Source organism: Acomys russatus, chromosome 1, assembly GCF_903995435.1.
Source record: "Acomys russatus chromosome 1, mAcoRus1.1, whole genome shotgun sequence".
Taxonomy (NCBI): domain Eukaryota; kingdom Metazoa; phylum Chordata; class Mammalia; order Rodentia; family Muridae; genus Acomys; species Acomys russatus.
The window spans coordinates 116,445,434-116,470,996 of record NC_067137.1 but is presented as its reverse complement, the minus strand read 5'-3'; the positions used below and the strand labels follow the sequence as shown (position 1 = coordinate 116,470,996).

The 25,563-nt window shown below is 47.7% G+C and overlaps 1 protein-coding gene across 2 annotated transcripts in view; it reads right to left on the bottom strand.

The window, feature by feature from the left end:
* Window positions 1–24,357, bottom strand: part of Eml1 (EMAP like 1) — a 131,307-nt gene extending 106,950 nt beyond the window's left edge. Inside the window, exon 1 of one of the 2 annotated variants that reach the window (XM_051151260.1) lies at window positions 24,257–24,357. Coding sequence is in view for 1 of the 2 variants with exons in the window: in XM_051151249.1 (XP_051007206.1) it covers window positions 12,095–12,161 (67 nt within the window). In the remaining variant the exon portion in view is untranslated. Of the gene's footprint in view, window positions 1–12,094; window positions 12,250–24,256 lie in introns of those variants that run through there. The other variant, XM_051151249.1, reaches the window with a different exon arrangement.
* Window positions 24,358–25,563: the final 1,206 nt, after the last annotated feature.

Genomic DNA, 25,563 nt, shown 5'->3' with positions numbered 1-25,563 from the left:
GCTGAGTCCTAAGGCAGCCTAGAGCATGATGTGATGAGACGGGGTGTGTGTGTGCGTGCGTGTGTGTGTGTGGTGTGGCCCTCCATCACAGGACTCCACCCTAACACCCTCAGCTAACCCCAACAGCCTCTCAGAGTCCCCACCGCTACCATCACCACGGCACCACCTTCCCAGCGTGCAGACACCTCTCAATGGAGACTGCATTTCAGCACTTGAAGCCTTGGGAACAGGCATGCACAACTATGTCCACATCCAGGCTGCAGCCAGGACACGTGTACCAAGGCCTGCTGCAGCTCACGCGGTGACAAGCAAGCAGAGCTGGCTGGGTACTGTGAGTGTTACACATCCCATAGGCCAGGGCCCAGCTCACGCTGCCTCCTTATCCGCCTTCTGGTCTACAGCCATGCTGTCTCCTGACCCAGCTTCATCAGACATAACCTAGTGTTTGGTGGGACCCAGACGCTGGAGCCAGAATGCTTTAGGCTCAGACTCCAGCTCTGAACTTCACCTTGAACAAGTTCCCCAAAAATGCCTGTTTCCTCGTCAACAAAAATGGGAAGAGTTAGAGTGGCCACTCCAGAGCAGTGTGTGAGCATCAAACAAGAGAATATGTGCAAAATGCACAAACCAACTCCTGATGCTTAGGGGCACACTCCAGAATGGGGGAGGGAGCTGTTCTCTCCTACCCTGCTAAACTTACACACACGCACACGCATGGGCGTGCACACATACATACATACATACAAGCCCATGTACACAAACAGGCACACACCACACACATACACATGTACACACACCAACACTTGCATACATACATAGTCTCACACAAACACACACATACACACACACCAACATACACATACATACACGAACTTACATGCATAGACTCACACAAACATACACATAAATACTACACACACACACACACACACACACACACACACAAACATGAGTACACACACTCTGCTAGAGATAACGATAAGAGGACATAGTCCCTAGCTTCCAAATGCCCAACCTCTGCTTGGTAAACGGTTCCTCTATGGCGGTAGATATAATTAAATACAAAACACAATGCGAGCACATTTCTATACCACTAAACAATGCCAACTAGAGAGCTCACACTCAAGACAGGAGAGCAATAGCATGGCAAGCAGACTTTGGTGTCTGGGAGCGGAGAGTGTGCACCCACTCTGCTCCTCCCAGCAGCACTAAGCCCCACGGAGCCCTGCCAGTCTGTGGTCACATCTCCCTTAGATCTCTGCACTCCCTGGAGAGTGTCTGCCACGTTTCTGGCATGGGTGTGGTGTGCTTTCGCTAAATGCTGTTGCTAAGGCTTTTCAACTGTGATGCCTTGTAAATGCTATAGGTATGAGAGAGCCCCAACTCCAATGAGTCACCACCCAGCTGAAGCATAATTCCCTTCAGAATGTAAAATTCGTGTTATGTAATTTCTTTTGAGGTGGGGGTGGTGTTAAGCCAAATCCTTTTTACTGCTAAAAATTCTGACTTTGCCAAGAGCTACTTCATTATGTCAGTTACTTTGGTGGAAAATAATGTGCTAAGACTGTTAACCATCATATGCTTTCAGCAAATGCTTCAACTTATTGATCTAAGTGACAGTGTCCAGCCAGCACTGCTCTACATGAGGGTGAGAGGTCTGACTCGGGCACACACCTCCACTCAGCGACCTGCATTCACAATGCTGGGTTTGTAGTCTTCCTAAGGCCATGCCTACCAGCTCTCCAGGGAGGGAGGACCGCTAAGTGTGTACACGCTCCCATGTCATCAGGGTGGCACTACAAGACAAAAAAAAAAAAAAAAAAAGAAAAGAAAGAAAGAAAAAATAATAAAAGACAAGACAGTCCTGAACAGACTCAGTGAACATTCTCCAGGGAACCCATCCTGTGCCAGGCACTGCCAAGAGGCTAAAATGCCAAGAAGACCCTGTGAACCAGACCAGGAAGACATAAATCAAGACGGACATCTTACCCACTCGGGAGCCAGGACACTGGAGGGTGGATGAGTCCAAAGGATCCAGGATCCCTAAGTGTGTGCCCTGAAGGACCCTGGCTGCCAGTGACAAAGAGGGCGGAGCTTCAGGCTACCCTCATGGGCTCTGTCACTCTGAAAGGGTGTTCTAGCTCTCTCTAAGTGAGCTCATCCAGGAGGTGGATTTAATGACTGTTTGTACTGACAGCTGGCAAAGTGTCAGTTCCCACCCAGGCACCTTGGGGCTCCAACCCTTTGCCCTAGTCTGCCCGGCACCTCAGCTTCACATCCAAGTCCCTTCCGGGCCAACAACAACCCATTATCTACTCATCCTCCGGTGTCCTGTCTCTGCCTCAGAGGAGCCATGGCCTGTCCTGTCTCCTGCTCCCTGGTCCTACCCAGGTGCAGATGATGACGTCATCCACTCTGTGCAGATGATGTCACCCACGCTGTCTCTCTTGAACCCCACCCGACCTGCATAAGTTACCATAGCCTCCCGTTGGGTTTCAGCAGCAGGCTCCCACGCCCACTTTTGCTTGCTTTTCCAGCCTACCCTCTCCACTTCCACCATAGTGACCTTTCAGAGCTGAAAATCTAGCCAGGTGGGGTGACTGCCAGACTGAGGCAGGAAGATCACCTTGGGCCTACAGTTCAAGGCCAGTATGAGAAAAATAGAGAAATTTCTGTTTCAAAAAAGAAAGAAAGAAGGAAGGAAGGAGAGAAAAGAAAAGAAAAAGAACTGAATGTCTGTTGAAGTCATCCCCCTGCCTCAGCATCTCCTCATCTAGCCCCACTCTAGCAGCCAAACCGGCTCCACCTGGAGCTTCCTGCAGCTTTCTGAGGTCTGTCTGGAGAGTCTTAACTGGTGAGTGGGGTTGCAAAGACCCGGCCAAGTTTTCCTTAGGAAGCACCCTGACACCTGCAGCCCCACCCCCATCCGCATGACAGTTCCTTAGCCGCCTTAGGACAGGCTGTTCAGTGTTGACACTTCACTCCCGATGAGCACAGTAGGGCTTCCTGAAGGGCAGGGCAGGAGGGCCGTGAGGGTCACTAGAGCCTGGGAACAGGGTGACAATGAGCACAGCGGAGTCCTACATTCTTGTGGAAAACACAAAGGGATAGACTGAGGCGCTGAGGCTGGAGCAGAAGGCAGTAGTGAGAGGAGGCCCGCCCTTCAGACCAAGCAGGGAGGGCTGGGCTGAGGCAGAGGCACGGAGGAGCAGACATCCCAGGAGAACCCACTGAGCCAACCACGATGCGAGTCGGGAACAAAGAGCCCTCTGTGTCTAGTGGGACCACGCATTTAACATTACAGGGTGTGTGTGTGCTATGCATGTACAAGTCCACATCTGGGCATGTGCGCATGTGCATGATGCAGATATATGCGTGTGTATCATGTGTGTATATGTCCATGCCTATGCATGTATGTGTTAGGTGTGTACTATTCCATGCCTGTGCATGTGTGCTGTGCATACTGTCTATGTGTGATGTGTAAATGTGTCCATGTCTGTGCATATGTATGTTATGTGTGTACATGTCCATGTCTATACATGTGTGTTATGTATTTATCTGTCCATCTCTGTGCGTGTGTGTGTTGTATGTGTACATGTTCATGTCTGTGCATGTGTGTTATGTGTATATGTGACCATGTCTGTGCACACATGTTATGTGTGTACATACCCATGTTTATACATGTATGTTATGTGCATATGTGTCCATGTCTCTACATGCATGAGGTAGGGGGCAGAGGTCAGGTGCCTTCCTCAGTTGCTCTCCACCTTCTTTTTGAGATAGCCTTTCACTGAACTTGGAGCTTACTTAGATTGGTGGTTAGCAAGGCCCCTTGTGCCTCTGCTCGCCAGTGCTGGGATTACAGATGCACCCTGCTGCCCCTGCCTGCCTTCCACATGGCTGCTGTGGATCCAAACGCAGGCCTTCTGGTCACTTTACCCACCGAGCCATCTCCCCAGCTCCATATTTAATGTGCATATTGCCCTGAGCACACTGTAGGTATTCACTGGAAATCAGCTTAGTTTGCCAAATAGCCTTTAAGCCTCCTGCACACCTGCCCTGAGTAGCTTTGTGCTTTTCGAAGTTCCTGAAGGGCCACAGCTGACCCTCAGAAGCACTCGAGAGGTAGTGTCCCCTACAAAGGGTATAGAGAGCAGACCACACCATCAGCCCTGGACCATACTCCAGTACAATCGCTACCCTTAGGGGCCTGTGGCCTCTGCTGGCTCTCCTGCCCTCTGACCACAACACTGCCTGTAGGAAGCTTCCCGTGAGGACCCCCAGGCTCTGGTCTTGACCCAAAAGTGGTGGGGGGAATTAGGGTGCACGTTAGGGTCTGATCGTTGTTTTTACTGTTTTTCTTGTTTTACTGCTCTAAAAACTGGGTGCGTCTTATGGTCAGGTACGTCTTATAGTCCGAAAAATATGGTATATCATAGGCTAGAGTGCTCTTGTCAGTAAGAGTCATTATTCAAGGCCAAGAGTTTAAATATTTTCCAAAAAGCTATCAGAATAAAGAAAGATGCCCATTAGCAGGCCAGAAGCACACTCCAAGCAAATGATTTTCCACATCAACAGCATTGTTAAAGAAAGGAATAGTTCTGAATAAACAAAACTGAAAGTGTGTCTACCTGGTGTTTGCTTTTGTTTTTGCAAGTAGTGTTGGGAGGTATTGAGACAGGCTCTCACACCTCAGGCTTTGAGCTCAGGATGTACAGACAGTATTAAACTCCCCATTGCCCCAGTTCCCACTGGGATTACAGGGGAGCGTAACCACCTCGCCCACCTTCTACCTGACTTTTAAATGAGTAATACATCCTATGCTTTTAAAGAAAAACAAACAAACAAACAAAAATTTGTCCCGAAGAATCATTTTTTTAGAGGAAATATACTCTCTACTGACCAAACTGAAGATTCTCCCAGTCTACATGAAAAGAGCCCTGCTCCCAGCAGGATGGCAATCACGTGTGTCAGAGGTCAGGGGTGATGGCGGGCTCCCACCAGCAGTAATCATACAGCACAGAGTGTCCACTCTCTTCTATTAGCAGTCTTCTGAAAGCATTTACACCATTTCCCCAGTATTAGAACCTGTACCCTTCTCCCCCTCTCCCGCCCGCTGAGCCTATAATTTTAAAGGAGAACTAATTGTTCATTAAAGAAAAATTTCTAATTACAAAATAGAGCCGATTCTGAGTCAGTCATTGGAGAGAATGCCTTCAGTGCGCGAACGGCTCTCTAGCGCTCTTTTCCGTGTTGTCAGCAAGGCAAGTTTTTAGGCTACTACTAGCTTCAGGGCGTGAACAAACTGTGACAGCAGAAACAAAGATGTTATTTCTCTTTTCTTACCCACAGCCCACCCAAACTATTTCTTTTAAATTTAAATTAATGTGTAGAAGGGACTCTTGTCGCAGATATAAATAATAACCAATTAATGAAAGCTTTTAAAACACAATTTAGGATTTTTTTTCCCACCCAAACACTTGGGCTTGTTTATAATGTCATAAATGCTTGTGGTCTACTTGTAAAATAGATTCCTTGCAGGGGAGAGGGGCTGTGCAGAAGTTAGGAATCCCCCCCTTCCCTCCCCCACCCACCCCACCCCTGCTGTGGGCAAGGCACTCACTTTGTACTTACCCCATGGAGGTTTTTCCTTTTGATTTGCCACTGGAGACCAACCCAATCTGTCTAAGTCAGAGCTCTGTCACTGCATGACAGTGTGTGAGAATTTGACAGGGGCTGGGGGTTGGGGGGGGAGGTGCTTGGAGAGGCCTCTTAGTGTCTAGTTAGTTCCCTCAGAAATTCCTAGATCCAGTTGAAACTTTCAAGCATTAATCATTCTGAAAATTTGACCAGAAGTCATCATTAAAAGACAGCCACCAACGTTAAGAAGTGTAAGGGGCCGCCAAGATGGCTCAGTGGGCAAGGGTGACTGCCATTAAGCCTGCTGACCTGAGTTCAATTCCCTGAACCCACATAGTAGGAGAGAATCAGCTCCTGCAAGTTGTCCCTGGATCTCCTTCCATTCACACTCCACAGCAGGGACACAAACACTCATGCCATGCACACAAACGCACACGCAAATCAGTACATAGAAATATAATTTAACATTTTTAAATATTATTATTATATCACTGTTAATTCTTAAAGGAGAAATGCATGGAAATTAAAACAAAGTTCTAGCTGGATACAGTGGTGCACGCCTTTAGTCCCAGCACTCAGGAGGCAAAGGCAGGCAAATGTCTGAATTCAAAGCCATCCTGGTCTACACAATGAGTTCCAGGATGGCAAGAGCTACACAGTGAGACATTAAATAAATCAAACAAATAAACAGAAAACAACAACCAAAAACAAATTTCCATTTCAAAGGGAGAGAAAATTATTCCCAGTAGCTGTAAAGAACATATTGAAATCCGAGCAGTCTGCCTGGCCATGGTCATGAGCAAGAGAAGAAGGCAGTGACCACCCAGGGAAGGCAGGGGACAAACTCAGTCCACACACAAGAAGTTCTCAACAACTCCTTCAAAGGCAAGAAGGAAAGTGAAGGCCATGAACCAGGGTCATGCCCTTTAACCCTCACACTGCCTCTAAGCTGAACTGCACGGAGTGCTGGCGTTACTCATAGCACGACACAGGTTATGTTGGATTGTAGGTTGATAGACCATTGCCCATACAAGGACACTCCTCAAAACAAAAAGTTACCAACAGTAAGAAAATAAAGGCAAGAACATTGCCACAATCATGTAAAATACAAGACTTTTAGGTAAAATTAAGAAGAGGCAATGATATGACAAGGAGACGACCATCTCAGGTTGGGTTGGTAAGGTGATTTATCTGGCTCCACTTAAAGCCCATGCCAGGGGGGCTGGCAAGTGGCTCAGCACCTACTGCCAAGCTTGATGACCCAGGTTCCATCCCCAGGACCCACAGGGTGGAAGGAGAGAACTGATTCCCAGAAGGGGGGTCTTTGACTTCTATAAGGCACCATAGTGCCCCCAACAACCCCACACAAATAATAAAAATGCAACTAAAACATAGACATGCCAGGGATGACCACAGTGGTAGAGGCTGACCCCTGTGGTCCCACCACTCAGGATGTGGGGGCGGGAGGCCCAGCATTCTGTTCAGCCTGGACTATACCAGGAGGTGCTCTTCTCCAAACACACACACACACACACACACACACACACACACACACACACACACACACACCAAAAAAAGAGGCACCGTGTCTAGAGATTCATATTTACCTGCAACAAATTCAAAAGCAACACAGGTGTAGGTGACACAAACCAGACACACACACTCTCTCTCTTTCTTCTCTTCTCCCCCCCCCCCCCCCCCCCCCGCCTCTCTCCTCTCTCTTTCCTCCCCCCTCTTTTTTTTTCCAGGAATGGTCTCTCTTGTCTGTCTTGGAACTCACTACATAGACTAGACTGGCCTTGAACTCAAAGAGACCCACATGCCTCTGCCTCTGCCTCCCATGACTGGCATTAAAGGTGTGAGGCACCACGCCCTGAATTTCTTTTATGTTAATATTTAGTTAAAAAAAAAAAGTCTAAAAGAGGTCTCATGGGCTTCAAACACAGGATGACCCACTAACATGTTGTAGGGGGTTAAATTTGATTGTTACAGACCCAGAGAGCAAAATGGGGGTCAAATTTTGGCTCCATATAGGACCTGATGGTCTGAACTGTGCCAAGAAGAATGGGGTCACACGGGGAGTTGGGAGCGGCACCCAGCAGTGAGCGCCCTGCTCCAGCCCAGCGGGGGCGGGGTACAGGTAGAACAGACAGGACTCCCGATTTCAGCTAAAGCAACCACATCTGTCCAGTTCACCTTTGGGTTTCCATGTCGACTTGACTTTGGGGAATCAGCTCAGAGGCTTAAGAAAACCACCAAGGAAATGAGATTGCCCGCCAGCAAGGTGTCTGCTGACTCCTGGTGAATGACAGACAGGAATATCTAAGGAGCCACAGGCACAAAGGTGCCACTTCATTTTCTCTTGTCTCCTACTGCTTTATCAGCCCTGTGAGAAAAAGAGCTTGATATTTATATTTCAAAAAATTCAAATAGGTTCACTAAAATATTAAACCCAGTGTTATCACATGACCTAGAAATTCCATTTTTAATTATCTGCCCAAGAAAAGTAAGGACATATGTCCACACAGAGGTATGTATGTTGGTATAGTATTATCCATAACAGAAAAAAATAGCTTTAATGAAGCCCATTACTGTGCATAATTACTATATGACAATTAAAATATCTTTTGAGGGCTGGAATAAGGGCTTAGCATGCACTTGCAGAGGGCCCAAGTTCGATCCCCAGCACTCAATGTCAGACAGTTCAGAAACTCCTGCAAAACTCCAGCTGCAAGGGATCTGACCCCTCTGGCTTCCACAGACATCTGCATTCATGTGCACATACCTCCACAAAGAAATGCACATATGCATAATTAAAACAATTTTTAATGTATTTCTTTAAATATCCAGAATCTACAGAGACAGGAAGTAAATTATGGCTGCCAGGGAGCTAACGGTTACTTTTTGGTGTGCTAAAAATGTTTGCTTCCCAGAACCATAACAATGAATAAATAAAAATAAAATAATGGTTGGTGAGATGGCTCAGTGAGTAAAAGTGCTTGTCCTAAGACTGATGGCCTGAGTTTCATCCCTGGTTCCTACGTGATGGAAGGAAAGAACCTACTTCTTCAAGTTGTAGTCTGGCCTGCATGTGTGTGTGTGTGTGTGTGTGTGTGTGTGTGTGTGTGTGTGTGTAAATGTGATAAAAATTAAAAATAACGTTGGGTTTTGTGGGGCGTGCTTTTAATCCCAGCACCAAGGAGGCAGAGGTAAGGGGATCTCTGTGAGTTCCAGCCCAACCTGGTCTACAAAGCAAGTCTAGGGCAGCTAAGACTACACAGAGAAACCCTGTCTTTAAATTAAAAATAAATAAAACAAAATAAAAACATTTTTTAAAGACAGCTATGGTCTACTTTCCAAAACACTGTTTCTTTCTTTTTTTAAAAAAAAAATTTATTATTTATTTATTTTGAGACAGGTTTCTCTGTGGAGCCTTGGCTGCCTTGGCTTTGCTTTGTAGACCAGGCTGGCCTCGAACTCACAGAGATCCACCTGCCTCTGCCTCCCCGAGTGCTGGGATTATAGGCATGTGCCACCGTACTAGGCAAGACTGTTTTCATGACATCATTAAGCAGTCTGTGGGTCTGAAAGGATGCCTCACTGGATAAATCATGCAAGATTTTAAATCCCCAGCACCCACCAGAAAATTCAGGTATGATGATACACACCTGTAACCCCAGAGGGGGGGACGGGAGATGGCTATCCAGCCCTGTCTCAAAAGTGAGGTGGAGAGTAATAAAAACAGCAGATTCTAACCTCTGCCTTTCTCATGCATACACACACACACACACACACACACATACACACACACACATACACACACACACACATACACACACACATACACACACACACATACACACACACACACACACACACAGAGGCATGCACGCACATACACGTACCTCACCCATATGTGCATACACACATACACACACACACACACACACACTCACCTGCCCGATATGTGCACACACATGCACATACACAGATATCTACACACATTTGTTCGAGATTTCCATCATACTTCACAAATTCTAAACATTTAGAAGAAAAATAATGGACAAAATTTCAGCTTAAGTGAGGGAGCGGGTTCCTAAACGATGTGTGGGCAGCCTTTTCAAGACCCTGCAGGTTTTGTAACTTCCTAGTTAGCAGCCATTCGAAATAAAGTGGGGCGGAGGAGCAGAAAAAAAAGTTGAGAAGCAAGATTAGAAATCTCATTGCTAAGGGGAGTTTCTCTCATGGATGGCTCAGCTTCCACCTGCATCTTGTCATGTGACCATCCATTGGCAAGTGTGTGCTGCCTCTTCTGAGAATGGTACAGGAGATACAGCTAAGACGGTTGAGCCCTTGTCACTTTGAAAAGCATGAGTGGAGCTGGGCATAAGAGAAAGTCTGAGTTCACATATTACCCTGCTGGGACCTGGCCATTGTGATGCAAATCTCTAAAAGGCAAGAAGACTTTCTTCCCAATGCTGCTAACGAAACATTCAACGTTTCCTTTAGCTCTTCTTGGGACGGCTTCTCTGTGATCCTCTGCTTCAACTGAGTCACCGTAGTAATTAACTGAATGGTATTCATTTATATTTTCGCTTAATGGAAACTTACTGAATAATCTCGCATCAACACATCTGTTGCCTAAGACAACCCTGAATAACAGCCATTTCTGTCCCCCAAAAGGAGCTTTGGTTTTAAACTTTCATCATTAAGGTTACCCCCAAAAAAGTAATTACCAAAAAGCTAACTTTTCAAGGGAGGCAAAGTCAACAGTTGTTTGTGCTGGTTTAAAGTACCGTGATTGCTTTAAAGCTATTTCTCTTCATGTTGTCATCTGTCCGGCATCTCAGAGCTAGTTTTCACCATCCGTCCAGCATCTCCATACCAGCCAAACGCCATACTAACATCTCTAAGCTGTCAGCTGACAGAAGGCAAGAGACCCAAACACAGAAAACCAACTTTGTGACTAAACTCCTAAAGAACCTGGGCGCCCCACCCTGAAGAGCTGCCCCAATAAAATCCCTGTGCCCATTTTCATATTCAATGTCAAACCATCAATAATGTTCCCATATGTGGGATCTGTAAAGGCTTTGTTCCCAGTACCATTTCTTCCTTTAAAGTCACGTCTTTCACAACCAAGGCAAGGAGAATTCCAGCAGAACCATGTTAACAGTTGCACCTACCTTGGACAGCAAAAGTGGCTGTTTAAACATGATTGATTATCCGCCAGTTAAGGAAACTATTCAAAGTGCTAATTGAAGAATCTATTCAACCTGCCCGGGAGCAAAAACATTCCCATGAATCTATAGTGTAGAGTACTCCAGGGGCCAGTGGAGTACCAAACAGTCTTTCTGCCCCACATGAAAACCATAAGCTGAAAAACCAAGTATATGCAGTTTTTTTTTTTTAAAGACAAATCCCACCAAAGAAAATCAGTATATCAATGAATCAACACATTCGATTCCTCTTTACTGCTCAGAGACAGTCCCAGTTTGCAAACAGGTGGCAGTAACAAGTAACGCGTCCCTGGATGACAATTACAACTGCTATGTAAATTTTCTCCAGTTGTTCAAGGGTCTGGAATTCGAAATGTATCCTGACTGCACTCTGCACTCGAGCAAATTCTGTAAAATCCACATGTCACCCTTTAACAAACTTCTGAAAAAGCAATAACTACCAACATGCAAAAAAAAAAGTGTGGTAAACTTTTGTACATGAATTATCGCACATCATGTTCTGATAAAATATGCAGAGTGCGGTGAAAAATCTTTCCCAACCTCGCTAGAGAGACTACAAAAATCTTTACAGCACATATGATTCTATATACTTTTAAGATGCCATGTTGGTAGCGATGGATGTCTCCTCCCTGTAAAAACTGCCACACACATACTCACGCACGAGGAGGGGGCGGGGGGGCGGGGGGGGGAATCTGTGATCCCATAAACTATTTAAGGTCTAACACTTTTAAGCCAGGTCCACACTGGCTCTAGGACACTTTAAGCCATAATGATTCCACCCAAGAAGCCTTCAAAGGATTCTGGAGGTCCATCTGTAGCCAGCCCTGCGTTCATCCTGAAAAGGTTTTGTTCCAGCAGTGATTTGTTTGTTTGCTGAGTTCTGCATCCAGCACTGTCCAAACAGATGTGAGTTTGGAAGCGAAAGAGCAACACGTCCTCCGAATGCAAGGTTGCCGGGCCTCCGGGCTCCCTGGCTCCCGCGCGCGCTTTCCGCCGCTGCATCCGCTGGGGCTCTGGGAACCAGGTTCCGCCCGCACCGGGAGCCCGGGGGTGGGCAGTGGGGAGCCCGGGAGCCCGCAACCGGGGAGAAGCGCGGCCCCGCGGCCCCAGCACAATGCGCCGGCGGGAACTGGGGCGACTTGGCGCGGCCTCGCCCGCGGCCCGGCCTGGCCCTCGCCGCTCGGTCCCCATGCCCTCGTCCGCCCGCCCGCGCTCACCGTTGCAGAACTGCAGCAACGAGGACGTGTCGTACAGGCTGCTATAGCTGGAGAAGCCGTCCTCCATGCTGAGGCCGGGCCGCGCCCGCTCCGGCCGCGCTCACCCACACACTGCGCCCTGCCGAGCCGCCGCGGCGCTGGCGCTGGGGCCGGCCCTGCTGTGGCTGCCGCCGGTCACCATGGCAACCCGGGCCCGCCGCTGCCGCTGCCGCCGCTGCTGCCGCTGAGAACGAGCACCCAGCAAGCTGCCCGCGAGGGGGCGGCCTCGGTGGCGTGGCCGGGAGGAGACGTGGCGGGCGGGGCGCAGAGCTGGGTGCGCCTGGGTCCCGCCTGGGTCCCGCCTGGGTTCTGCCTGGATCCCCGCCCTGGTCCCCTCCCTGGTCCCTTCCTCTAGGATGACAGGACAGAATGCTCTGAGAAGGCACAGGGGACAAAGAGCCAGAAGGCAAGGGACGCTTGCAGGCCTTGCCGGGACCCCAGGGAACTTCTTGCCCACCCTCTGTCCCCTATTCCCCTATGCTCTGTCCCTGCGCCCGGGCAGCTGCCACACCAAACATGGGCCACAGTGGCTTGCCACTGGCAGAGCGCCTCCCTTCGGGCCACTTCCAGCAAGGCGTGTTCCAATCTGGTCTGCATGTTCCCCAGCTCAGAGCTTTTAACTCCAAGAGAACCCTTGCACTCCAGGGGGACCAAAGGTGCAGAAAGAGGGTCCTCGGCCCTCCTTCCCCTGTGACCAGTCTGTATGATGCTGTGAGTTTAGGCTAACTTGTTACAGACCGGAAGATCTGGGCTCACTGTTAGGAAGAGGGTGTTAGCCAAAGAAACAAATCCAAGAGCCAGTAACGTACCCAGCCAATACATACAAGTGGTAGCTAGGTTGGTGATCTAAATCTTACTAACCACAGTGAGAAGCAAAGGTTTTGCCAGGTGACAAGTGAGCAAGCAGGAGAGAAAGGAAGGCATGACTCGAGGGTGGGCTCTTTCCACTAGAGGTAAAATGATCAAAGTCTTGCATATTAACATCTGTACCTTGAGTACAACAGTCACCTAATAATAATGGAAAAGAAAGCTATCAGGAAAACTTCTAGACCTCTCCCGATCTCTCTGAAGTCTGTCTCCCCACACAGTACTCCACCAGATGACAAGGCTAGGGATGGGATCTGTCACTCAGGTTCTCAAAGATGTAGGCAGAAGGAAGCTGGTCATGCCTGGTCCTGTCCTAGCTAAGGAGACCACACTTAGAAAACAAGGTCATTTAGTGGAAACTATATGGTGGGTGGAGACAGAAGAGCCCCTGATGCGGTTGATTCAAGTGTATAAGGTGGGTAAATGAGGGTGACGCTGGCAATAGTGCAAGAAAGAAGAGACAGCCTGCTGTCAGGCGAGGAGGAGGAGGTTTGACCTGATGTGAATGAGGGGTTCATGTTGCAGACATGTGGGGAATGAGACTGGGCTGAGGAGAAGGGTCCAGACAAGAAGCCTGCAGGGGAAGAATAAGCCAGGCTCTGGAGATGAAGGCACAAAAGGAAACCTTTAGGCAGACATGTGGATGGGTGGGTTGGAGGGCTGAGGTTGGGTATGGCCTGGACGGCCAGTTGTCAAACAGCCCGGTGTGTCTTCAGTGCTCCACAAGTGAGATGCCAAGGGCCCAGTTGGTCAGAGGGAAGAAGGATGGAGGATGGACTGTAGGGAAATTCCTACAGGACAAGGCCAGAAGGATGAGGAAGGTCAAGTGGGGACAGCAAAACTTCTGTTAGGACTCTGTGGCAGTTGTAGTGACACCGTTGGGAGGCATTGGCAAAGAGATCGTGAGTAGACCATCCCAAGGAGAAAGGAGAAAGTTGGAAAGGTGCTAGTATCAGAGAGACAGAGAGAAGGGAATGCTGAAAGAGCAGGCAGGAAACCAGCAGCTCAGAAGAGGAAATGGCCTCAGGAAGCTGCCAGCACAGAGCTTCCGGCAGGTTGGCGCTGTCCTCCAATCTCTGCAGAGCAGGATCTAGGAGGACCAGGCTGAAGGAAAACCCACGTGTGTGGTGGCAGAGGGCTCCAGGTGACCTGCCGCGTTGTGGAGAGGCAATGTAGGATAAAGGTGGGTTCCTGGACACCACGGGTAAAGACTGTGGGTGTGCATGTCCCAGACTTTGGGTGGGAAAAGAAACAAGACCAAAAGGATGGCTGGCAAATGGGTCTAGTCGAGTCCTCACTGTCCCCTACCCGAAGCAGGTGGGTCCTCTGCATTTGTAAGAGGCAGGCACTGTAGGGAAGGAGTTTCAGAGAGAAGAGATTTAATTCCAGGGTACACTGTAAGCACTCCTCCCTCTCATGGCCCATGCTTTCTCCTCTCGACTTTGCAGTTAGACCTTAGGACACATTGAATAGCTGGTATAAAAAGTGGAGAGGTGGACCTGGGAAGATGGCTCAGTGCACAAAGCACAAGGGTGAGGTCCTGCGTCAGAATGCCCAGGGGCCAAGTAAAACTACATGTGGTAGCTTCCACTGGTAATCCCAGCATTCCTACAGTAAGATGGGAGGCAGACCCAGGGGAGTATGTAGGAGTTAATGGGCCAGCTAGCCTGGCATGTTCATATTGAACAGCAGCAAAAACAACATCAACAAAAACTGTGGTGCATGCCTTTAATCCTAGCACTTGGGAGGCAAAGGTAGGCAAGTCTCTGAGATTAAGGCCAGCCTGCTCTGCAGACCCAGTTCCAAGATAGCCAGAGCTATAACCAGAAACAAAACAAACAAACAAGAACAGAAGGAAGAGGGAAGGATAGATGGCAGAGGGAGGGAGGGGTGGGGAAAGCAGGAACTGACACCCAAAGTTGTCCTCTGACCTCTGTAGCACACAACAGCACACGCATGCCTGAACTTACACACACACACATGCATGTATCAGACACACACACACAGAGAGAGAGAGAGAGAGAGAGAGAGAGAGAGAGAGAGAGAGAGAGAGAAAACAAGCTGAGGTTCAGTGTTTAAACTTGAAAAGAAAACAATAATTATATATAAATTATTAATGATGATTCTTCTTAACTGTTCCTGGTTTGCAGTTCTTTGTGGCTATTAGGTAGACACAAGCAAAGACTGAGAATGAAAAACAAAAACAAAAACAAAAAAACAAAACAAACAAAAAACCTAGAGTTGGAAAGAAGAAACACACCCAGTTCAGCTGCAAACCAGAACAGGAGATTTTGTTACAGGATATTCTTTCCACTGGAGTGAGGTTACAAATAAGACCTCATTGAGAACTCAGTCCACTCGCCTTGAGGCAGAAAAGACCATGATTACATTCTTAACCTCAAGGATTAAACAGCCATGGTTTTCCCACAATCATAAAATCTGGGTTTAAAACAAAAGTGAAATTTAGAATAATTAGAAGGATATGCATTTTAGGTCAATTAGGTATAATCTAGGCAGCATTTAAAAAGAGATCTAAAGTGGTCAAGAAGGATTGCTAATGGCTTGATTGAGAAAGTGTGATTCTTTTTTGTGCCCAAACATTTTAACAGACTATTATTCCACGTCATTTTGAGATAATCTGTGACCTGAGCCCAGAAAATGTTGTCATCCTAATTAATGAGGTAGATGCTCTCGGACAATGTAGCCATAGTGTTCAGTGGGATTAATGGCAGCATTTGTGCAATGTGTGAAAGAGAGAGAGAGAGAGAGAGAGAGAGAGAGAGAGAGAGAGAGAGAGAGAGAGGAAAAATGGGTGTTTTGTAGCCTTTATTCATAGAGAAACAATAAGAAAAAAATCACACAGAAATGTGAGGCTGTGCATGCCTATTGTTTCATTCAACATTCTCCAAAAATATCTGCCTGGTGCCAGGCACCACACTTAGGGATGGGAATGAATGGAGCACAGAGAACACAGGGCTGTCCAGGTCACCTACGGCCACAACACCAAGTCACCTGGGCATAATAGGCATTAATAATAATAATAATAATAATAATAATAATAATAATAATAATAATAATAATAATAATAATAATAAAAGGGATAGGGGAAGAGGAGGAGGAAGGAGAAAAAGGAGGAGGAAGAGGAGGAGGAAGAAAAAGAAAAAGAAGAAGAGGAGGAGGAGGAAGAAGAAGAGGAGGAGGAAGAAGAAGAAAAAGAGGAGGAGGAGGAAGAGACAGAAATTTCACTTCTGTGAATATATTTAAAAGACTTGAAAGCAAGGACATGGGGAGATTTTTGTATGTCCACGTGCATGCCAGTGTAGGCACAGCAGCCAGAAGGTGTGGGTAGCCCAAGTATGCATTGATGAAGGGCTGGATGAACAAAATGTGGGTTACCCATGGGATGAAATATGACTTCAACTTTAAAAGGAAAGGAGTTCTGACACCTGCTACTGCATAGTGGAACTTAGAGAACGTTATGCTGAGTGACTAAGCCCTGTGGGATCAAAGTGTTCTTCTACTTACATGACCGTCCTAGAGTACTCAGAATCAGACATGGGCTGAAATGATTGCTAGGCACTGGGATGTGAGACTTAGGAAGCTGCTGCTTGCTGGGGTTACAGTGACAGTTGGGAATGACGAAAATGTCCCAGAGGCCTGGAGATGTGGCATGGCTTACTGGGCAAGCATGGGGAGGACAGGAGGGAGTTCAGATCTCAGTAACAAATAAAAAGCCAGGCACGGTCCCATGCACGCCTGAAAGCCCAGCAGTGAGGGAGGCAGAGACAAGAGGATGGCTGAACCCTGATAACTGCCAACATCGCCGGGAAAACAAAACAAACAAAAACAACTGTGAGCTCCAGGCTCACAGAGAGAACTTGTCTGCCCCCACACCCCCACCCCCACCCCCAAAAAACAAACAAAACAAAACCTAAGGCTCAGTGATGCCCAGTTCTCTTCTCTGGCCTCCATGCAATTACACAAACACATTCACACCCATGCATGTACACACACACACACACACACACACACACACACACACACACACACACACGAGAACATATACTACCCTTCCTCAAAAATAAATAAAGGAAGGAAGGAAGGAAGGAAAAGGGAGAGATTTGGACATGAAGACAGAACACAGCATCTACAGGCCACAGGGAGCTTCCTCCACGAACCTCGGAGGAAGCAGGCCTGCCTATACCTTGACCTTGGCCTTCTAATCTCTAGAATCACAGACAATAAGGTCACCTGGCATCTGGCGTTTTGTTATGGAGTCCTATCAAGCAAATACATGGCCATCAGAGAATCTCAAAGCCAAGGACTGGTTAGGCTGCAGGCTCCAGCTCCACCCATGATATTAAAACATAAAATATGAATCAATATGGTGGGGCACAGCTATCATCCTAGCACTCAGGAGGCTGGGACAGGATAACCACAGATCTGAAGTGGGTCTGGGACACACAGTGAGATCCTGGCTCAAGAACGGTATATGATGTACACGTGATACAAAGTAAGCAAATATATATTATACCCACACACATGACAAATGTTTTATGAAATGAGAAGAAGAGTGATTCTTAGCATCAGCCAGGACCATTACAGTGGCCTCCTGCCTGTCTGGACAATGAAGTTGTCTACAACATGCCTGACACATGGACACTCAGGCCTGTTCAAAGCCGAAGAATCCCAGCAATTAAATAGATTTTTTAAAAAAAATCCTAGATGCCCTTGCCAAAGCATCTTTCATCGATCCTTTCAGTCTAGTTTATTTTGTCTGTGTGCATCACGCCTGCAACTTCTACATCACACTGCATCCTGTGTGATGAGCTACCCTGTCGGCTCCATTCTCCAGGGCTGCCTGAACCAAAGAGAGTTACCCCACGCCACTTCGTTCTGTCACCTACCACTACATGCAGACACGTTGGCTAGGCATTGTGTCCCTGCCTCAAAGGCCAGCTTTGGCTTCTACCGCGTCCTGCCACTCCATGCTAACTAGAATGTCCTGATCACAGCTTTCAGCCATGCCATCCACTTGGGTACTTTGGACCTTAGCAGCAAGCTCTTCCTGCCCAGAGTGTCTATCTTTCTTTTCCATCAGCAACAAGGCTGGCCCGTCAGCAAGTCCTGGGTGGGATCCCCATGCACATCTCGCCTCTCTCTTGCAAGTGCTTGTGTATCCCTGAGGTCAGAGGACCTTCGCTTGCGTCCATCTCTCCTGGAGTGTATGCATCTAAGGTTCACCATGACACAACATTAAACGAGACCATCAGAAATACTGACAAATGACTCCTCTAGATGAAAAACAGTTTTTCATCACACACAACAGGCTTTCAAATGCTGGAAGAGAGAATGCAGAATCTCTCCAGGATCATGATCTCCATTTGCATGCCTAGACACACAGCGGGGCCCACGGTTTCTACACTCTTTGCTGCATAGAGGGCCATCCCCTGAACATTATAGCCTCTCAGGACCCTAGCAGGGTGGCATTGCTCTTTAGTGCTGAATATACTATGGTCTTACTGATGTAACTGGGGTCCACATCGACTATTTGTTGGTGTTGTTGTTAAACCAGGGTGTGGATGTTGGCTGACTGTAAGCCCACGATCAATCATAAACCTATCGATCTTTTTCAAATGATTGGTGTCAGATTTTCTCCATTGTGTGCTGACCTAACTGATCTCATTTGTATCTAAAGGCTGGATCTGTCTTTATCCCAGCTGAATACCATTTTATTGGTTTTCACCCATCATTTGAGCCAACCAAAAACTCTTCAACTCTCAAATCTGGCATCTAACCCATCAGCTCTAGGACAGCAGTGAATACGGAGTGAGAAAATTTCCAGTGTCCCCTTCATCCTTGCTACTCATAAGCCTATCAGCAGAGGGGGTCGGGGAGAGGCCTGGGCTGTGGGCTGGGGATGCCTCCTAGATATCTCTCTGCTGATCGTTCATCAATACTCTGATAGGTTTGTCCAACGAAAGATGAAATCACCCAATCGTCTCCTCAGCCAGCCTAGTTGCCTCCATACTGTCCATGGGATGTCAAGAAAGGTCTCTCTGGCCTTTCCTATGCAGTCTGGTAAGTGGAAAGATGGAATGGGTGGGTTTGGCTCTTAATGACAACCTTTCCTGCCAAGCATTTCCACGCCAACTCTTCAAAGAGCTGTTGAAAGCTTTTCTCAGAACCAATATTAACATGAAATGTATCATTTGTATTTTCCAGAATCCAATTTTTCCTCCTTTTTTTGGAAAATGATCATATTTTTTCCTCCCTTTCCAGTTTCTGTAGTAATTCCATCTGATAAAAGTAAAGACTGTCAAAATCCAGAGACTGTGATGGTGGCAACTGAGTGACTCTCCATAGCTCTCTCCTCTCATGGGCTCTGACAGGATGTGTCTGCCATCCCTTCACTTTAGGATTTTCATCCTTAATGGAGAAAAAAAGAAATCCAGAGATCCAAGCACTAGATATGCAGGCCAGCATTCTGGGTTTTTAGTGGCTCCTGTCCAGAGTTCAAAAGTCTTTATTGTCCCCCACAGTTCATTGTATGGAGGTGACTTCTGTATTGTGATGAATCTCAGGGTCAGGAATCACAGAGACACCAATCAAGAGAGAGACAGTCTTTTCCACAAGCATCTTGACCTCACAGTCCTATTACAAAAACGCTGACCTGTCATATTCCCACAGATAATGTTGTTCACCGTCTATTCATTCAAAGAAGTTCTTAACGGTTTGCATCCATCAAATAAAACTGCATGTTCTGGAGTATCTGAAGTGAAGTGGAAAATTAAAAGCAAATTGCAGCTGGTTTTCTTTTTTTTTTTTTTTTTTAAGATTTATTTTTATTTTCAAGTATATGTACGTCTGTGTGTGGGTTTGCACACATGAGCGCAGATGCACACATGAGCGCAGATGCCAACATAAGCCAAAAGGGGGTTGTGTACCTTGGAGCTAGAGTTACAGGTAGACGTAGGTCCCTTGATGTGGGTGCTGGGAAATGAACTTGCGTCCTCGGCATGAGCAGTATGCACGTTTAACTGCTGAGTCATCCCTTCAGGGCTACAGTTGGTCTTCTATTGGGTTTTTTTGCTTTTTTTTTTTTTTTTTTTTTTTTTTAGATCATCACATTGAGAAACTCAGGGTCTGTAAACATCTAAATACCCCCACATACAACAATGCAGGCACCACAGGACATTGTACATGACCTTCAACTAACAGTGTCACCACAGGACAAGTTCACCTTGAGAACATGCATTTGTCTGCCTCATCGTGTTCCTGTAGGCTCCACAGCAGCTCTTGGCATGCTACAGGCTGACCACTGGGATGATCAGCTAATATCAGAACCACGTTCATCACAGCGGGCCTGGGACAGCCAGGGCTCTGCCTATGTCCTGGCAAGTGTCCAGGTGCCTCCCTGTGACTTGCTAAAGCATTCTGGTGGAGAGAATAAATCGTATGGCCATTCCAGCTGGTGTGGAGAGGCTGAGTGAGGATCCGGCCACACTGCGCACTGGAGCATGTTGCTGATATTCATGTGCGTGTGTTTAAGATGCCTTATTGGCAGCAGCGCTTTGAAAAATACAGTGAAGATACTACAAATCTGGATTCTTATCAGGAAAGTCAAGGGAAAAAACCCACTTCCGGTTAGTTTGAGACTTCCCACGAAGCTATTATAGGCTTGCTCATCTCAGAGGGAGCTGCCTGGAATGAGGGTGAAAAGGCGATCCATAGAACACAGAGTCCAAACGTGTAGGAGGAGGCCAGAGGTCAACCTTGGGTGTCATTCTCCGGGCACCATCTACCTTGGTTTTCTTGAGACAGGGTCTCTCACAAATAGCCAGGCTGGCTGGCCAGAGAGCTTGTGGGTCCAGTGCTGGGACAGCAGAGTTGACACCACACCTGGTTTTTTTTTCCTCCTCTGGATGCTAGGGAGCAAACTCAGGTCCCCATGCTTGTGAACCATCTCCCTTGCCCTCCATATGAACATTTAAAGCTCAGTTCCCCGCCTTCTATTTATATGTTAGCTCAGTCCATTGATTCTGTCACAGACCCAGAGATATGTGTGGATTTGTCTTCTGGGGTGACGACAGGAGATGCGTCAATTCTTGACTGGAAGGGCAGATCTCTGGGCTTTCTCACTGAGGCGCAAAGCTCTAAAGTCTGCAATAACTAATCAATTTCCAGCTTTACCTGAGTGAAGTGATGGGGGAATGTGGCTAAAAGCTCTTGAGCAAGGCGCCCTGTGGTAAATCTTCCACAAAGAAAATATTCCTACCCGATGCATCAATGTGTAAACATGTCTATGTGCCGGCCATGCTGCTGAGAAGCACGGGTATCAGCAGGGCAGATGGCTGGAGAACAAATGAGTAGTTAACCTACCAGTGTGCGAGAAGAAAGGAGCCCACTATGACTGTATCACTAATGACAATAAACTAGAATTCACTCATGTGCTGGACACCAACACCCTACCCTTAACTACACTGTATTGTTCATGGTGTAGTAACTAAAAGCTAGCCAGCAGTTCAGAGCACTGGATGCTCTTCCAGAGGACCTAGATTCAATTCACAGCATCTACATGGCAACTTATAACTGTCTGTAACTCATGTTCCAGGGCATCCAAGACCCTCTTTTGGCCTCTGAGGGCACCAGACACACACGTGATGCACAGACACACATGCAGGCAAAACACCCAAACACACAAAAATAAAGTAAATAAGTATTTTTTTTAACCCAACTATTTCCAACAGATGCAACAGCAATGAGCTCATGCACATCACGGGAATTCCACACCAGTGCATTTCACAGCATTGAGCCTTTTCTCCATTTATAGAGACATAACCGTTTCTTTCCTTTCATCTGTAAGGGCGCTGACTAAGTGTGCACAGTCTGTGCATGGTCATCCCTTGGTTATGCGCAGGAGACACTCTCAGGACCTCTTGCTGACACCAAAGCCCACATATGCTCAAGAATCCTGACTAGAAAGCCACAGGGTTTCCCAGAACTGGTGCACACCGATCAGCCTGCTAGCGGCTCGAGCCCAGCACGTCAGGCAAGTGTATACCACTGACTCCCGCCCCAGCCCTGTGCTTAAGCCACATCTTAATGATGCCTTAACACGTCCTTTCAATGTCAATGCTACACAAATAGCTGTGAAACTGTATTAGTTGCAGAATCCTGACAAGAAAGAAAAAAAAACACCTGTACATTGGTCTTTTTATATGACTATTTTCCCAATAGGTGCTTGTCTGAATCCACAGAACCATAGACACAGGAATTGCACTTGTATACGGGAATAGTTCTGTTACCTGCTAAGACTTTACTTTTGATAGTAGGACATTTTACTGTGCCATTTTAAAGCATCAGAGGGGGGAAAAACTATTCTCAAAAGAGAGGCATAGTTTTAAAAGCCCATCTGTTTCAGTTGGATGAACTTCCACACAAACTATAGCATAAGAACATACTATGGGAATGTTCCTTCTCCCAAATGCTGCTCCTTGTGTCATAAGTATTCACACTCCTGTGTGTCCTAACTGAGCCCACAAAGCACTTTGTTTATATCCTTCCAGCCACCCTGGTACCTTTTCTATAGGTGATAGAAAGAGAATAAGGAGTTTCATGCAGGCATTAGGCTCTCTGTCTCCAGCACTGTGTTTAACTACACTAAAAACATAGCCAAGTGATGAGATGTGTCTTCCACAGTGGAAGCTGGCCAGGCAATGCTCAACTCTAATCTTGTCCCTTCCCTATCAAATAAAAAGGGATCTGGGCTTGTGAGCCCACCACAGTGGCACTTTGGCTGCCTGGGACTTGCCGTACCTGTCGTGTGCCAGCCTACCTGCCTGAATGAAAACTGGGTCCTGTGTTGTCCTTTGGACTTGGCCCCCACTCTCCACCCCACAGCTGTACTTAGCTCCACTCTGTCCTCTCTTCTCAGTCATTGTCTCTCAGGACTCATCCCCTGCCTCCTCAGCACCCAGGACCTGTACAGCCCAATCCTTGTTGACCTTGCCTTGGGCTCTGCTCTACCTAAGAACAGAGATGCTCAGGAGTTACAGACTGGTCTGAGCTGGATCACACACACCATCGCACCTAGGGAGTGCCTGATGAAGATGGTCACTCAGCCTGCCTGCCTTCACCTCTTGGCTGGTGCCCTCCACCCCCCATCCCCCCCACTCCCTCTCCCACCCCCACCCCCAGTGCCTGACTACAGGATAGTACTCTGTAGATCACAGAATTAAAAGAAAAAGCTCCCCACCCCCACCCCTCTAACCAGTAACGCTCTTTATGATTATTGGACTAGTTTCCATTTTAAGCTAATTAGTAAACTGCATTTTGGCTTCTTTAACTGGCTAGCTTAAATTTAGCTCATCTTCTCCCTTAAAGTCAAGCTGTCACTGGGGCTTGTGAGATTTGCAATTAAAATCCTAACTCATTTCCAAGAGGACGCAAGCCTCCCCTCCCCCCTGCCTTTCCTATCTTCTGTTTTGGCCCTACCGAGGAGGGCCCTGAGTGGACAAAGAAGATTGTCCCTGACTGGCAAAGCATCTGTGAGCCTAGTCAACGCCCTTGGTTGCCTCCCCGAACAAACAGGACCCATGCCCATGGCTGCAAAGTGCCTCTCAGGTGTATAGCTGAGGCCCTACCCTCTACGGGTTCCCAGTGGGGTTATTTAGAGGTGCGCTGCAGCCTCTCTAGGACTGCAGTGTAGGGCTAGCAGGGGTCCCTTAGTGTGCCCGCCATGCATATGCTTTAGTTGTTGAGCATAGTGGGTGAGTTCTGAGGGGTCTCAGGAGAGCAGCGTGAGAGGAAGGAAGAAAGATTTACATGGGGGAAGGGAGGTGACATACAAATACAGAGTGTTACACAGTCGCCATGGCCAACCAGGATGCTAGCTGAGACTGTATCCTACTGGATTCCAAGGGTGTCTAAGAACACCTGGTGAGGACTGTGGACAGGATGAAGGCTACAGTTACCAGCCCTCCCCTCTCTGTGACCAGAGTCATTCTGAGAACTGGAGAGAGGTCGTCCCCCCCCTCCCACATCCCAGAATCTCACCTCTGGCCTCCCGCTGTCCTCCCCCCACCACCACATCCTCTACACACTGCTGACACTCTGCTCTTCCTCCTACTCTGGCTCCCCTGACCAGGCTCTTCCTGCCTTCTCCAAGCATGGTTCAGAGGCTCCCACCACAGCCCTGCACCACAGCCCCATGCAAGTCCAGACTGAGGGTAGGAGTCACGGGTAGATGCTCACCCAACCTTCTCGGAGCAGAAGAAAGACACCAAGCCTGGTCCTCCCTGTGTGAGCCACCCAGCTGTCCCTCCTCCAAGGGGAGCCTGGAGGCAGAACAGACAATGAGCAGACTGTGTGCATCTCAAGTCCCTCCTGGCTGTTAGCGAAGCCATCCATTATGCAGGCTCTAATGGGACCCGCAGACCCCTCAGAACTGCTCCAGAAACAGGGTAGGGTCTTGGGGAGGGGGAAGCCATCACCTCAGCCAGCCGGTTCCTCTTCCCATCCAGGCTCCTGTGTTCTGCCACGAGACCCTGTGTATCCGAGAGGTGGTAAGTAGGGCAGATGGGGCTGCCTCAGGGGGCCCGGCTGCACTTAGTGAAATGAGCTCTGTGGCCTGGGAATTCTATTGAACAGAGGACTCTGGAAGTGAGGCCCTTACCTCTGCAGTAAGAGAATTACCCTGGGGAAATCTGGAACCCCTTTGTTCTCCAGCAGCTTAGTCCTGAGTAATGTCTTCCCTCTGTGGCCCTGATGCAGGGACTCTGGAAGCTTCTGTGTCCTTCCAGCCTAGCCTCCTAGGTGCTGGGCAGGTAGGGGCTCCTGGTGCCTGTCCAAGGACTAGTGAGGGGGCACATGTGGTAAGTTTGTCAGGAAGGGAAAAATGTTTCCCTTAGGTGCTTTTTGCCTTCCTCTGAGGTTGTTTGTCTGGCATTTGAAATGACAAAATAAACTTCCTTGAACCAGCAAGATGGCTGAGCAGGTAAAGGTACTTGCTTGCCAAGTCTAACAAACCTGAGTTTGAGCCCCTGAACCCACGTGGTATGAGAGAACTGACTCCCACAAGTTGTCCTCTGATTTTTTTCTATATGTGCACTATGGCAGATGCACACAAGTGTGCACACACATACTAAATACAATAAAGATTATTATAATATTTACATTATATATAATAACCTTTTCCTTTTAGGAAACCATAACCGGAGATGGCAGGCTTTATTATTGCACATCCAGATTTAAATAGCAGAATAAGAAGCTGGCAGCCTTTTGTCGCTACCCTGAGTATGCGTGCATGGGGGGGCAGGGGAGGGGACAGAAAGAGAATGTGAACATGGGGGGGGGGTCAGGATATTACAAGTCTTTGACTTGTTATTTCAGTTGAGGAATGAGTGCAGAGCAACTTTGGGCTCTTGTCGCTGTAGGTCCCAGAGGAAGGTGGGGGGGCCCACAGTTGGGCACCCTGTTTCTGGGACAGCCTGTGAGCATTGTGCACCCAGTGTGCTCAGAATGCAAAGCCCTCTGGGCCACTGGGTGGGGAGGGGAGAAAC